Source organism: Vicugna pacos, chromosome 29 (assembly GCF_048564905.1).
Source record: "Vicugna pacos chromosome 29, VicPac4, whole genome shotgun sequence".
In the NCBI taxonomy this organism is placed as follows: domain Eukaryota; kingdom Metazoa; phylum Chordata; class Mammalia; order Artiodactyla; family Camelidae; genus Vicugna; species Vicugna pacos.
This window is the reverse complement of record NC_133015.1, coordinates 21,070,544-21,086,725: the sequence shown is the minus strand read 5'-3', so window position 1 is coordinate 21,086,725 and position 16,182 is coordinate 21,070,544. Positions and strand designations below refer to the sequence as shown.

The 16,182-nt window shown below is 43.0% G+C and overlaps 1 protein-coding gene across 1 annotated transcript in view; it reads right to left on the bottom strand.

The window, feature by feature from the left end:
- Window positions 1-16,182, bottom strand: part of CA8 (carbonic anhydrase 8) — a 77,471-nt gene that overhangs the window by 23,144 nt on the left and 38,145 nt on the right. The window contains exons 4-7 of the mRNA XM_072951921.1: window positions 14,633-14,728; window positions 8,042-8,104; window positions 5,107-5,155; window positions 3,436-3,548 (exon numbers count right to left, since the gene is read on the bottom strand). Of these exons, the coding sequence (XP_072808022.1) occupies window positions 3,436-3,548; window positions 5,107-5,155; window positions 8,042-8,104; window positions 14,633-14,728 (321 nt within the window). The remainder of the gene's footprint in view (window positions 1-3,435; window positions 3,549-5,106; window positions 5,156-8,041; window positions 8,105-14,632; window positions 14,729-16,182) is intronic.

Sequence of the window (16,182 nt, the reverse complement as noted above, 5' to 3'; positions counted from 1 at the left end):
TTACATGTTAGTTTCAGGTGGACAGCAAATCAGTCCAGTTATACATATTCACATAGATATTTATATTCAGATTCTTTTCCATTACAATTCATTGTAAGATGGCTATAAGAAATTGAATGTGTCTCTTTCTCACTACATTCCGGGGACTCCTTGCTGCCTTCAGGAGAAAGTCCGCCCTCCAGGACACGGCACCATGGCCCTCTGATGGAGGTCAGGCCCGTGTGCCCCGCTCCAGCCTCGCTCAGTCACTGGCCCTTTACACTGACCGCCTGCACTCCCAGAGGCAAGGTGCTCTCTCTTGCCTCTGGGCTTCTGCAGTTGCCTCTCCCCCTGTTGACCCTTAATACCCATGCCGCACCCTCTACCTGTTTGGGAAAGGCTACCAGATGGCCGAATCTCGCTTGGGTACTTTCCCTATGTGATGCCACAGGACCGTGTTCGTGCTGTACCAAACACTGTGCTCACGAAATTATTGGTTTCTAAATGTGAACCTATCTGCCTTTCCTCCTAAATGGTTAATTCCTAGAGGACAGGGCCACATCTTATTTATCCTCCGTTATCAGGGCCTATGGTGTCTGGCACATATCAAATGTCAAGTAATAACCAAATGAATCAATGCATGAATTAATAAATAAGTTATCTAGCTCAGTCTCAAAGGAGCAACTCCACATGCACGTCAAGGATTAAAGGAACGATAGGGTTATGACATATATTACCTTATTTTACCAGTAAATTCCTTGTATTAATAGGGTCAATGACATGTAAAGGCCAGTGAATGTGTCCCCAGCATCATAAGACATTCTGAACATTAAGCCTCTGCTCTGGAAACTCGTCATCTAAGATTGTGTGCTACCTGCCACAACATAAGGAAATGTCTATCATCGTCCTAGCATCCAACTGGAGGAAACACACACGGAGAGGGATGTTTGATCTTTCACATCTGTCATCCCCAGAACAACAGCCAAGGTGCCAGCCCAGCTCTGACAGCTCTGGCCACAGCTTCTCACAGTCTGACCTGGACAGGGCAGCCACCAGCAAGCATGGCCTTCACGTGCCACCTGCTAACCCCAGACCTTCTTCCTGCTTTGGAAATATGATGCCAGTGGGAGGAGTGACCTGGAATCGGCAGATAAGTTCCAAGGGACCCTACCAGCTAGGAATAGCTTTCTTATAAAAGAAAGGGCACCCTTGGGAAATGTCCCAGGAGAGCATCTGTGTTTATCCCTGGTCCCCTGCCCCTTCACCTCAGCATTCCACGGAAGCACCTCACTTTAGTTAACAACTCAGTTAACCGGTGACGAGAGTCCTTCTCATGAATCTTGCTTGCATGATGGCAGCTCTGAAATGAAATGAAACTTTCTCCATGGTCGGAGCCCAAAGCAAACTGGCTGGATGGGCTCAAGAGGTGTTCACCTGGAGCAACCAGGGCAGCATGGTGGAAGGGATGGGGGAACAATGGCACTGAAGAAGACAGCCAAGCTCAGCAGCAGAGAAGCACCAACACCAGGATCCACCAGTGAGCACGCACGAGCAGGAAACAAGAGTGAAAGGTGAGAACCGGGAAGCGGCGCCTGGATGCATTTTTACGAGGTGTAGTTACGTTCCACTCGAATGGGCAGCACTCATCCTACTTAGATGTTGTCACTATTAACCTCCCTTCTCTGCATCTTGGAAATACTCCCTCTTGTCTCTGGATCCCAGGTCCTCACTCCCTCCCCAGGTCCCTGCATGGTGTGTCCTCTACCTGCTCTGAGGCAATGCACTCAGCTGGGTACCATGCCTCCTCCTCAACTTGAGCTGATCTGATCATCAAATTCATTTCTTCTTCTTGGACATGAAGCCAGAATTCAGTTCTCAGCCTCCCGTGCAACCAGGTGTGGCCATGTGACTGAGATCTGGCCAACAGAAAGGAAGCAAAGGTGTTGCTGGCCATTCCCAGGACCAGCCCTTCAAAGGAAAGCCCCTTGAGACCTTCCACCTCCTCCCCTCCCTGCCGGCTGGAAATCAATCTCTACTGTCATCAGCCACTGAAGCTTCGAGGTGGATCTGTTACAGCAGCTATCATCTTCGCTGTTAAATTCCAAATCTATCTCATTCGTCTGAAGCTCTATTCTTAACATTAGACGCAAATTTCTAATTTCTTCCCTCTCCTTTACTAGACTAACTCCTAACACTTTTCAGGAGTTACTCCCTGGACATTCCAGTCTGGGTCGGGTTGTTCTCTCCCTGCATGTTACCGGAGCACCTTCCTTACCACCATTAGCACAGCCGTCTGTCTAATCACACCTCCCCAAATCCACGGTGGGCCTTCTGAGGGTCGAGGCTGCGCTTTAACCTCTACGTCCCTTGTGCCCGGCTGGGGCTCAGGAATAGTGTCTCCTCTGAATGAATAAATAAAGGAACTGTATTTGTCATATTAAAAACACGAAGGCCCAAAGGTGGTGTGATCAAGGTTTATAAAATAATGCAAAGGTGGAGATGCTGAATGGGGAACTTTTAAAAATGATCCTTAGGAAAAGAGAAATAAGAAGAGATTGTTAAAGGTTGAAAGAGGGGTTTTAACGATTTAAGGACAAACAAAAGAAGGCTTCCCTGGGTAGTCAGTAAACTTGGACTGCTTATAAAATGATAGGGGCTATAATAAAAGTTTATAAAGAGTTACTAAAGGAGACGTGGCTTATTTGTTGAGAGTATTACCCAAACCTTTTCAGAATGATCATGAAGAGAAAATACAGCCTTCCAGAACACATTCTTAAACAGATCTCTGGGGTATAGGAGACATTTAAAGCATCTTTTTTTTTTTTTGTAGTAAAGGTATCAAAATCATTGTTTAAACACATTATAGTGATACTGCCGTACCAGCTGACATCCCAGGGACACGTCACCTCGGTGCCCCACACACTGTGCATCAGCATTTAGAGCACCTATTCCGCACCCAGGGTGGGAGGCAGGTGACCAAAGTGCGGCAAGAGAACAATCCAGAACCTTCCAGAGCATTCCTTCAAGCTCCCACCCCCTCTGCAGACAGCATTTTCCCGTGCAAGCCAAGGAGGAACTATAAAACCCGCGTGTGGCATGCAGAAACAATCAGCATTCTCACTCTACTTCCAGGAACTTTCTCCTCTCCGATGCCTGGGAAAACCCACATGAAGGAGTAACTAATCGGAAGTTTGACTATCTCGGTGACTTCCATTTACTCTATAAAAACTGACTTTAACGATACAGCTCAGAAATGATAGCTGGGTCCTGTTCATCCCTTGACCTTGCAATTGCTTTCACTGGTTTGAGACATTTAGCTTCCCTCTGAAAAGGTGTGACCCATCGAACGGACCCCAAGGGGGCCAAAACACAGAACAGACATTTCCCTTCTACAGAAACAGCGTGTAACCTTGAACTCAGAATTCCACTCCCAAAGATTTAAAGCACCACACTCACCTGCAGCTGGGATATGGTTAAAGGGTACCGGAAGAGTATCCAGGTGACCCCCTCGCTGCAGGGCGGGACGGTCAGAGAGCCTTCGTACACCCAGTAATCCCGCAGCAGCGGGTCTGTGTGGCCACACGGACGCGTCGTGGAAAAGCAAGTCGGTTAAACACAGTTTTGAAGAGTTCAACAACAATTTTCAAAGTCACAAACTGCCCAAAACACACTTCTTCTCAGATTGAGGCCACTTTTAAAGTAGAGCCTCACCTAGGTATTTTTAAACTTATCAGATGGAGAAAAATAATCAACAGAAAAATATAACTAATCTTACTATTATTTATAGTGATTTCTATCAATGGATCACCATGTGTATTTAAATGTGGTTATATGAACTGGATATATATAAACTTGATACACTCTGCGATATATAGATACACACTTGATGTATATACAGTAAGTTAATTAACTTATTTAACCCTTGCGGCAAACCAATGAGATAGGTCCTACTGTTTGCCCCATTTTTCAGATGGGGAAATGGAGTCACGGAGGGTTACCTGACATGCCCAAGGTCACTGGGATAGTAACTGGCAAAGCCAGGACTCGAACCACAGCAGTCTGGCTTCAAAGTCTGTGTGTTGATATTATCTTTTAAAAATTCATTTCTATAAATATTTTTGTAAAATGCAAAAAAAAAAGTCAATAATTTGTAACTACTGAGATTTAAGGAAGAGACTGCTTAAGTTGTTCCTGGGTGTGATTATTTAGAGCTTTTGATTCTTTTAAGAATGTTAAATCATGTGTCTGATTTTCATAATAAAAATGAGAGATAAAGTCTGTGTGTTAACCATTCTGTTCAAGCTACTTCTATATTGTTCTTCACCAGTAAAATATTAAAATCGTCTTATGATGGAATGAAAGAAATCATTCTTATGAAATCCTTTATTCCTGCGTTTAGAATTTGTGATTAAATATGATGGGTAAACATTTAACACATGGCAAAAACTTGTTTGTTGTAGAGCAATTAAACGTAGAATGTAGAAGATATAATGCTTTGTTTGAAACACTTTGTTGTAGAGCAATTAAATGTAGAAAGTAGAAGATACAATGCTTTGTTTGAAACACTAAAATATTTCACCTAATTTAGGCAGAGAAATGTGAAGACCAGAATTTTGCACAAAACAACCTTTACCTACAAATTATATTCTAAGTATTTTATACACAATTCTTACCTGTTCAGGCATACCTAAATTTTTAAGAATAATCGCTAAATAACATCATTGCAACACAGTATCACTGCAGTAGCTACATAACAGTATCATTGCAAATAATATCTAATTTCAAAATTAGATACAGAGTTTATTTCATGCCAGAGATTAATAAGAACTTCACTGACCAATCATAGATGGTTATTATGCTCACACTTTACAAAGAGGTAGCAATTTGTACAAATGAAAACCCAAAGGAAACTCTTCACGGATTAAGGGAACTAGTGGCAAAGTGTTTACTGTTTCAAAAGATTTACTCCCACGTTTCGAGCCATCTGCAACTGGGACCAGCTACAGAGAATACAAACTGTAAAGAAACTTTACTAACTGATACTACATAGCTGTGCATCTTCTGAGGAAAACAAAGCAGGCACAGCCACAGTCAAAACGCATCTCAGGCAACCTGGTAAATGCTTACCTGGTAATAAAGTGTTAGGATTAAAGCAGGGTATTATTTTGGACTTCCCCTGAAAAATTGAAGAAAAAATAAAAGTTACCCCATAAGATTAACATAAATCTCTAAATTTTAGAATAAAAAATTTCATTATCACTAAAACTCCAGGTTGAAGTCATTTCTGGATGGCGGTATCAGAACCCATGGATGTGTGGTGTGTCAATCAATGTCTCCCCATCGGAGCCACCGTGGCCGGTTCCAACAAGACAGCCCTGCTCCGAGTCTGTCGCGGCTTTCTTTGCTGTGGCAGCTCAAACTGCCCTGCAGTCCCTGGTGTGAAACTTAAAACTGCCCCATGTTTGTCTGTCCCATGTCACTACCTTTCCTGCCGCGGGCACACCCCGACCGGAGACCCGGGCCTTGGCTCAGGGAGTTCTTCTGCAGCAACTTTCCTCCCGGTTCTCGGATCTCAGTCCCTAACCTTCTCGGCAGCACAAGCTGCCTCCCAAGTTCTCGTTCACCCCGAGTGGGTTCGGGAGCTCAGCTCCAGGCTCTGGTCTACATGCTCTCCTCTCCCCGAGAGAGAGGACTGGCACTCAAATGAAAATATTACATTTCAACATACATTGACCAAAACTAGATTTAAATTTCAATAAAATATGTATGCCGTTATTCAACAATTCACACTTCTGGCCAATGGTTGAAAGAGTCCCATTTAAATTGTCAGGACCCAGATGTACCATGGCAGGTGGACGTCTCCTACAAGGTCGCCCTATTAACACAGACATAACAGGGAAGAATAATGCATAACCTCTTAGCATCTTCCTTACTTCTCGGGACGACTGGACACATGAAAGAATGCAACATACTTGCCTCCCACCACCCTCCTGTCGTCCACAGTGACTGACGTCACACGGATCAGCTGAAGCAACAGAGGAAAACTTCTCCATGTATTTCTATCGGACAAATGTCAGTGAAAATGTGTCCTTGTCCCCTTTTTTACCAGCTTCTGTGGCCAGTCCGTGCTTTCCCTTGGGAGCTGCATTCCCTGTGAGCCTGCTCAGGGCGCCTTCTGCAGAGGTTCTCACCCAGGTCAAGACGCTTGGGGCTCACGCTGGTGTAGCGCTAATCAGACTTCATTCCCAGATGGACTTTAGGATTGTGCCTTGGGTCTTGGGGTCCCCGTGCTGTTCCGGCAGCCACGCAGGACTGAGCTACTCCCTCCTCCAAAGCCACTCGGATTCTACTGACTCGAGGTGAGCGTACAAGGCACTGTTCGTGATAGAACTTGGTTCCCTACATCGCCAGGCTGATGATGGACCTCACTACAGGGTCCAGTCAACCCACATCACCCTCTCCGGGATATACTGTCTTACGGCTTATGTGGACTTGCCCTTTTTCCTTTTTACATAAACACTTCAAAGTGTGATTGCCACAATTTTTGTTTCATTTACACTACTTTCTTACAACCAATGGGTGGAAAGGGTTAACTCAGCAGGCCTGGATTGCTCAAATCCTGCACAATCCAAAAAAAAAAAAACACCTGTCTTCAAGACTGGGCATCCACCGTTTTCACTGTGCTGACTTCTGATCTAGGTCCCTCCACTGGAATAAACCACAACCAGGGGAACGGCAGCTTGTCTCTGAGCCCTTCTCGTGAGTCCTTAAGCCTGATGGCAGACTTGGAAAGCCCTTACACAACCTGTACCTTTATTTTCTTTTAAATGATGACCTACCTTATACTGGATGTCTTGGAGGATTTCAGTCACAGCCTTCCTTAAGCCTGATGGCAGACTTGGAAAGCCCTTACACAACCTGTACCTTTATTTTCTTTTAAATGATGACCTACCTTATACTGGATGTCTTGGAGGATTTCAGTCGTGAGTCCTTAAGCCTGATGGCAGACTTGGAAAGCCCTTACACAACCTGTACCTTTATTTTCTTTTAAATGATGACCTACCTTATACTGGATGTCTTGGAGGATTTCAGTCGTGAGTCCTTAAGCCTGATGGCAGACTTGGAAAGCCCTTACACAACCTGTACCTTTATTTTCTTTTAAATGATGACCTACCTTATACTGGATGTCTTGGAGGATTTCAGTCGTGAGTCCTTAAGCCTGATGGCAGACTTGGAAAGCCCTTACACAACCTGTACCTTTATTTTCTTTTAAATGATGACCTACCTTATACTGGATGTCTTGGAGGATTTCAGTCGTGAGTCCTTAAGCCTGATGGCAGACTTGGAAAGCCCTTACACAACCTGTACCTTTATTTTCTTTTAAATGATGACCTACCTTATACTGGATGTCTTGGAGGATTTCAGTCGTGAGTCCTTAAGCCTGATGGCAGACTTGGAAAGCCCTTACACAACCTGTACCTTTATTTTCTTTTAAATGATGACCTACCTTATACTGGATGTCTTGGAGGATTTCAGTCGTGAGTCCTTAAGCCTGATGGCAGACTTGGAAAGCCCTTACACAACCTGTACCTTTATTTTCTTTTAAATGATGACCTACCTTATACTGGATGTCTTGGAGGATTTCAGTCGTGAGTCCTTAAGCCTGATGGCAGACTTGGAAAGCCCTTACACAACCTGTACCTTTATTTTCTTTTAAATGATGACCTACCTTATACTGGATGTCTTGGAGGATTTCAGTCGTGAGTCCTTAAGCCTGATGGCAGACTTGGAAAGCCCTTACACAACCTGTACCTTTATTTTCTTTTAAATGATGACCTACCTTATACTGGATGTCTTGGAGGATTTCAGTCGTGAGTCCTTAAGCCTGATGGCAGACTTGGAAAGCCCTTACACAACCTGTACCTTTATTTTCTTTTAAATGATGACCTACCTTATACTGGATGTCTTGGAGGATTTCAGTCGTGAGTCCTTAAGCCTGATGGCAGACTTGGAAAGCCCTTACACAACCTGTACCTTTATTTTCTTTTAAATGATGACCTACCTTATACTGGATGTCTTGGAGGATTTCAGTCACAGCCTTCAGGCCTATGTGTTCTTTTCCTATCTGAAATGTATAGAGCATAAACCACAACTGTAACACTTTTAAATATTTTCAATATGTAGCTTTTACTCAAAAAGTTCACCCAAATGTCCTTCTTAGGGAATAAATGACCTTTTCACTTTTTTAATTTTTTAAATCTTCAACCAGTTTTTTATTTATTTATGTATTTATTTTACAATATCGTATTTTTAAACTATAGTTGATGCACAATATTATGTTACAGGTGTACAACATAGTGATTTACCAATTTTTAAATGTTATACTCCACTTATAGTTATTATAAAATACTGGCTGTATTCCCCACAGTGCACAACACACCCTTGTAGCTTACCTTATACCTGATAGTTTGTGCCTCTTAATCCTCCACCCCCATCTTGCTCCTCCCCTTCCCTCTCCCCACTGACAACCATTAGCTCCTTCTCTACCTCTGTGAGTCTGTTTCTTTTCTGTTACATTCACTGGTTGTATGTTTTTAGATTCCACATGTAAGTAATATCTTACAGTATTTGTCTTTCTCTATAACGACCTTTTTATTAGTAACCAGAACAATGTCTACTAAAGGCAATTAAAGTTGTAACAGAAGCCAGCACAAGCAAGTATTATATATGTTCCCGGACATTTCCAAGAATCTGTTCTAACTTCACCTTGCTAGGTCAGGTTTCACCCACTGTGCTACATACATATATGTGTATATCAAATCATATAGTTATATATATATAATCACATAATACTGCAATATAAAAACTTGGAGGGTATTTCTGAATGAAAATTATTCATCACATGCCCAAAGCCTTTCATTTTCACTTTTGGCATTTCTAGGTCATTGCTATAAAGATTTTGCCAAAGTTGAAAAAATGTTATTAACTCAGAAAAATGAGTTTGTGATTTCATATGTAAAGACCACCAAAATCAGAACAACATTCCCTGATTACCACCGGCAATAGTTCTACAATCACTTTTTATTCTTAAATAAATAAGAAAATGCTGTCCGTAGCTGTCTATTTTAGAGCATCCTACACCATTCGTTGCAGATTTCGTATATAAAGTGTTCCAAAGAATTTGAGACTTTAAACAGAATATGATATTAAGTATCCTTGACTTTAAAAATTCTCAGTGCAATCTGATTTCCACTTTTTAGCCAGGTTTCAATGGTCTAGGACAAAGGAGGACAGAGACAATTTATAACATCAGATAAACCACCCTTGTTACCATTCGCCTTCCCGCTTCCACATGAATTTTGGAGAATGACCTACAAGGAGCTAGAAGAGCTGTCAGCCACCATGTTCACATCCCTGTTTCTCTCCACGTGAACCAACCGGGAAACGTACTGGGTGAAAAAGGCATCAGAAAGGAAATAAACGTAAAATGAGCCAACCAGTTCAAGATAATCAAGACTTTATTTCCCAAGTGTTTGCAATTCCTGAGATAGGTTCTAAAAACAGAAAATGAATTTTCTGTAGTTAGAGAAAAAGAAAAGATGTCTTAGGGGAATGTATTCCTGAGCGGTAAAGCCTGGACCTGCAGGCAGAGCCCTCTGCCCGGTCTTTACGGGAAGGACCCTCTGTTGCGCTGGTTCAACCACGATGTCTGTGCCTACAGTTGGCGTCTGTTCTCGCTTCCTGCGTCTCTTGTCAGATCGTAACTCCGAAGAGTACACATCTGAACGCTGTAAGGCCACGTAATGTAGTGGCTCAGGGGAGCACTCGCATTGGACGCTGGGTTCGGATCCTGACTCATTTTTTAGCCTTGAGCTAGTTTCCTTAACCTCTGTGTCCTTCAGCCTCCTCCTCTGTCCAGAGGGGAGGGTAAAAGTGATGGGGTCGAAGATAAGACTTAATCAAGCAAAAACCTTAGCCCAGGGCACAGTGCATCGTAATTCAGGGAAAATCACCCTTATCACTCTTAATCAGAATGCCACACAGCACCCGATCCAGTTTCCACATAAAGCAGCACTTTATTACTGGCTCCTCCTATATTTGTATCTAACTATAAAATTCTTTGCTTTATGGGCAAAACTATCTTGCCACCAACTCCAGCTATTGCTCCATCTCTTTCCTTTCCTTCCGTGTCAAATTTTTGAATGAAGACGTTACAACTACTCCCAAAAGAAAGTGTAGCTGACACTCTGCATATCCCAGCCCCTAAAATCCTACAGTGGTCCAGGTGACCACACAACCTGGTGCCAAGCGTCCCCCAGGAACCAGGCAACTTCTGACCTCCCCCTTTTGCCATCGTTCACCGCCACCCAACATGCTAGCTCTCTGGTCAGTTTCCTGTCCTAGAACTCGGCCCCACACAGCTCTGCATTTTTCCACTTCTAACTCTAGTCTCCTCTCATCTTCCACTGTGCCTTCTGAAACAGGACGATGCCATGTCTTTGACAAGCTCTCCATCACCTCCTGGTCTATGCCAAGCCCTCAGGTGTGCTCGGGGTCACAGGCCTCCCATGCCTTTTGAAGGGACACTGCACAGTCTCCCTCAGAGACAGGACTGCGAACCTTCAAGTGGGTACTCAGACTCTCAAGCACAGGGCCATCCTCCTCTGAGTGGACCATCTTCCTCTGATGCTGATCTGCTCTGCTTGTCATTTACTGACCACTGGTCACTCCCTGCAGTCATCACCTCCGGCCGTCACTCTGGAGGACTTCGACATCCACGTGGGTGACCTGTCCCCTCCCCGGTCTCTCTTTACCCCTCAGTCAGTGCCTCTCAGCTCCATTCCCCCTCAGCCAACCAGTCCTGAGAACACACCTTGGATCTGTTTTCACTCTGAGAACTGCAACTCCAAAGGCCGTCCCCTCTGACCGTAGCGGCTCATCCATCCAGCCCTCTCCTCTTTCCTCTCTCTTTCCACTCACTGAGCTGGGGAAGCCAAGCCCCCCGCGGGTCCCTCTTGGCTTCGTCTCTCCCCCTTCCTGCCTGAATGACATCTCCTCAACCATTCTCGATTCCCTAATCCGCCCCATGCCCTCCCCTCTGCAGTGATGGAGCGATGCAGCAATTTGCCAGAATTCTCTCCTCCTCTACCTGGATAGAGAACTGCCCCCGATACAGTCTGTGATGTCCAACATCGGGCGGGTCTCCCACACTGACTGTCAAGTTTATTGTCATTCCCCTCCTGCACTATTTCAGAACCCAATCCCACACCCACATTTCCTTTGCTCTGTAAATAAGTTTGCTTTGCATGTCTCAGAGATAATAAAGGTCATCAGGCCTGAACCCTCCTAATTTCCTGGCTTTCTTCACCTACAAATTCACCCCATTTGTGCCCACCCTTTCCTCTTGGCCCTCTAGTTCAGAGGAAGGGTGGGTCCCCTCCCGTCCAAGGTTAGTCCATCCAGATACGCGCTCCATCCCGTGCCCTCTTCCCTCCTCTGGGACTTCCCTGCATCAATTATCCCCGTTCTGGCTGATATTTTTAAACTGTATCTGCACAAGTTCATTTTGCTCAGAGTGAAAACACAGACCCATCTCAAGATCTCAAAATCAAACAAACAGAAGCCCGTGGATACCTCACCACCAGGAATCCATCTGTCTTTCCTGAGTCAGGCTTCTTGAAAGGGGAGTCCACACACACCGCTCCGACCCCCCCCCTCCGATTCTCCCATCCCTCTGGCTGGAGAGCAAGCCCCCGGGATGCGGGTCCTTTCCTCTGCGCCTCGGCCGACACTCCTGGGAAACCCTTCCTTCCTCCGTGAACGTCTGCTCTTGTAGTTTCTGTAACTTCACTCTCTCCTGAGAAAGGCGTTTTCAAGTGGACACCCTGAGTTTCCCTCTAATGGGAAGTCAGAACCATGTGCAAGCGTCTCTTGCCTCCAAGAACGAGTCTGTTCCAGGAAACAGGGATGTTGGTTCCAAGAGACTTGGCTTCCAGTCCAGGGCTTGATTACGCCAGTCAGCTGGTCTACGCTGAGAGGCAGTAAGGGAACATATCACGTTATCATTCTTAATTCCACTCACAAGTATTTATTGAGTGCCCCCTCCAAAGATGGAACTAACCTGTTCCTTTCCCTTCTATACATGACTGTTTGGTTATTTGTATTCTTATTTTTATTTGTATTCCTATTTTACTCTATTTTTTAATAATAAGATATTAATTTCTACTGTCTCACGTTGTGAAATTTGGATGCTCTGTTAATTTTTTCAGGTTACAAAAAATGGATTTTAACAGTTATTACTAAAATATGCTAAAGATTATCCAAATACGTATGTAGGGTAATTTAAAACGTTTCCATGAATATTTTGTTATTCCATTCTATTTATACAATGTGGTCATAAAATAGAAGGAATGTAGGGCCCTTGTCTGTGAAGAAGCCATGAAATAAACAGTGAGAAGAAGATTCATTTTAAAATATAAGGATTTCACCAGAAACTAACACAACACTGTAAGCCAACTACACTTCAATTAAAAAATTTAAATAAAAATAAATAAAGAGTAAGGATTTGTTTTGAAATTTGAGGGTATGTCTCACACTTTCAATTTTAAAATATTAAAAGGCTAAAATTGAGTATCACAAAAAAAAACCCACAAACAATCCAATAAAAAAATGGGCATAAAACCTAAATAGACATTTCTCTGAAGAAGACATACAGATGGCCAGCAGGCCCATGAAACCATGCTCAACATCACTAATAATTGTAGAGAAATGCAAATCAAAACCACAATGAGGTGACACCTCACACCAGTCAGAATGGCCATCAGAAAGGTCTACAAATAATATATGATGGAGAGGGTGTGGAGAAAAAGGAACTTTCCTACACTGTTGTGGAAATGTAAATTGGTTCAACCACTGTGGAGGACAGTATGGAGGTTCCTTAAGAAAAAAAAACTAAAAATAGAGCTACCATATAATCCAGCAATCCCATGCCTGGGCATATATCCAGAGAAAACTCTAATTAAAAAAGATACATGCACCTCCCAATGTTCACAGCAGCACTATTTACCACAGCCAAGACGTGGGAGCAACCTAAGTGTCTATCAGCAGATGACTGGATAAAGAAGATGTGGTACATCTATACCATGGAATATTACTCAGCCATAAAAAAGGAATGAAATAATGCCATCTGCAGCAACATGGATGGACCTAAAGGTTATCATACTAAGTGAAGTAAGTCAGACAAAGACAAATATCACATGATATCACTTATGTGGAATCAAAAAAAATGCTAAAAATGAGCTTATTTATAAAACAGAAATAGACTCACAGACATAAAAATTGAACTTATGGTTATCAAAAGGGAAAGGTGGGAGGGGATAAATTAGGAGTTTGGGATTAATATATACACATTATCATATATAAAAAAGATAAACAACAAGGTCCTACTGTATAGCACAGGGAACTATGTTCAGTATCGTGTAATAATCTATCATGGGAAAGAATCTGAAAAAGAATATATATACATATATAGATATATATATATATCTGAATCACTTTGCTGTACATCTGAAACTAACACAACATTGTAAATCAACCAAACTTCAATTTAAAAAAAAAAGGCTAAAACTATAAGGCTACTTTCAAATATCAACAGAGAAATATCTTAGAGGTATTTATAAGAGGAAATTATTATAATTAAAATTATTGAAATTATATGCCGGCTAAAAAAAGCAGGTTTCAAAAGGCCCCTTCCTCAACCCTCTTTGGAAAATTCAGTTACTAAGGACCACTATGCTAACGTTGCTGTTCCAATCCCAGGCAATCCAAAGGCAGCCCAGGACCAGACAGCGTGGGCAACGGTTTCTGGCCCTGACTGGCGACAGTAAATCCCTGTGTTACTATAAACAATGACTCGGTCTCTCCAGCCCTTGGTTTCTTTTCTGTAAGAGCGGGAAGAGGAAGCCTAAAATTTCCACGGCCTCTTTCACCTCTACATCTTTTATTACATCAAGCAGATGGTAAGACAAAGTTTAAAAGATTCACCTTAGGAACTGGATTGAATTCTTACCTTTGAAAGAGTATGGCCTGCTTTTGTACATTTCACTAAACTTATGTACTACTCTTTGCCCACCAAGGGGCTCAGATCTCAACTTTATATTGTCTATATCCGCCAAGGTCTTTGCCGGTCTTATTTTATCAGTGTTTTCTATGAGGCACTTCGAATCACCTTAGAGTGAAAATTATAATAACAGATAGCGAAAAGAATCTACTACATGATTATAGTATTGATTTGTCTTAGATTTTTGCAGTAAGCCAGGGTCCAAAAATATTCTCTGAAATTCATTTTCATTAATAAAATGAACTCCGTCTTCAGAAGACATTTTCTAAATCATTTCATAAAGACCCTGAATGTCACTCTGCAGAAAAGTTTCCAATAAGCAAATGAACCATTTTCTACCGATGAATGTGGCTGCTCAGACGTGACCCGTAACGGTCAAGTTTTCTATTTTTAAGATATCCACAGTTCCCTGTAAAAGTGTTTAGTGTCACCTCTAGGTCGTAAAATGGAGAGAGAACAAGAAGCATTTCTGCAAAGTGAGTTAGAAATGAGCATCTCTGAGCAGCGTAACAAGCACTGCCGGGGGCCACTTACCTGAACAAACAGAGCGATGATGGCGATTCCATGGGGCTTCCCCACAGCCTCATCAATACTGCCGAACAGGGTGGCGTTCCAGTGGATCAGGTGGAGCTGGGTGAGCAAGGACAGACACGTGAGCTTGTCACTTCATGTAAAGATGCATCAGCTTCCCCTTGACCTTGACCGTATCAACATGGTACCATACGCAACAGGAGTATCACAAATAGACACAAAGAGACTGCTGGTTCAACACTGGCTCTCTGCATGAATTCCTTCCTTCTCGTTTCCGAGCAGAAGCGGGGCTTAACGGATCACATCCTCTCAAGGCCTGCCTTAGCGTTCATCAGGAGCACATCACAGGGGGCTCTCAGGTTTCACACTGAGTCAGTCGCCCTTCCTTAAACGCCATCCCCTCTGGCTCACTCACGCAGAGGCTAAGGACCCGCGTACTCCAGTACCCTGTGGCCCAGTGCTTCCATCAAGGATAATACAAAGCCAGTCTCGAATTCTGTGAACGATTTCAACTCAGAACTATCCAGAGATAGCATCCTAGAAAAAGTGCTGCACCTTCTTACAGCAGGGTAACGTAATGGATGCTGATGCAGCGCTCTTCCTGCCCTGGAGATAAAACGCTATCTGTGAAGGAATGACGAACAATGCTCTAGAGAACTCCCTCACGCCTAGCCGCATAAAACTCCGCAGCTTTCAAGTTTATCTGGAATATGCACTTGCTCCCACAGCGCTGATAAAACACTCGCGAGAAGCCAAATTCAATTCCCTGGTTAAAATCAAACGGCCACGGAGGGTCTCAGTATAACGACAGCCAGGTAAACCTGCCTAGAACACTCATCTTCACCACTTCAGCTTTAATCAAGTCATCATGACACACCACCTTAAAACACAGCCTCACTTAAAAATTAGTTTTAATCCAAAAGGACATACTAAAATTCAATCACCCTGTCATTTTAGCATCCGTATTAAAATATTAAGGAAAATTGTCGGGAGGATTGCCATGTATTTGAAATTTCTCCTGCTGAATTTGTCCAACTGGCACTGAAGATTCTGGAGCTGGCCACTAGAGGGAGGTAATGAGAGCTCTGCCTATACCAGAAACCATAACCCGGGGTAGGTCAGGCTATGAAAAGCCCACGTGGACTCCGACCGCCCAGTAAGTGCAGCCGTCAAGGCACTGCCTTTAAGGAAGCGATGTTCTGTTACCTCTCAATTAATAATGAAAGACAGATCCATTTAATCTTTCCTTTGCTGGCTGCAACAATCACTGTGGAGTCCCAGTGGTACAGATAAGTGTACAGTGGTACAGATAAGAATGGATTGCCTTAATTAAATCAACAACAAAAGCCCAAGGTCGAAATCTATTTTTATTTGACAAATTGCAAAGTTCAAATCAACACTTTGCTTGCTTCTCATAGTGACAGTATGGAGTTTTGTTCTTTTTCTTTCTTTCTTTTTTTCTTTCTTTCTTTTTTTTTCTGTGAAACAAACCAAAAAAGCCTATTCGGGGATTTTTGTGGGTTTTTTTGCCACTCCTTGTAATTCAGCAACAT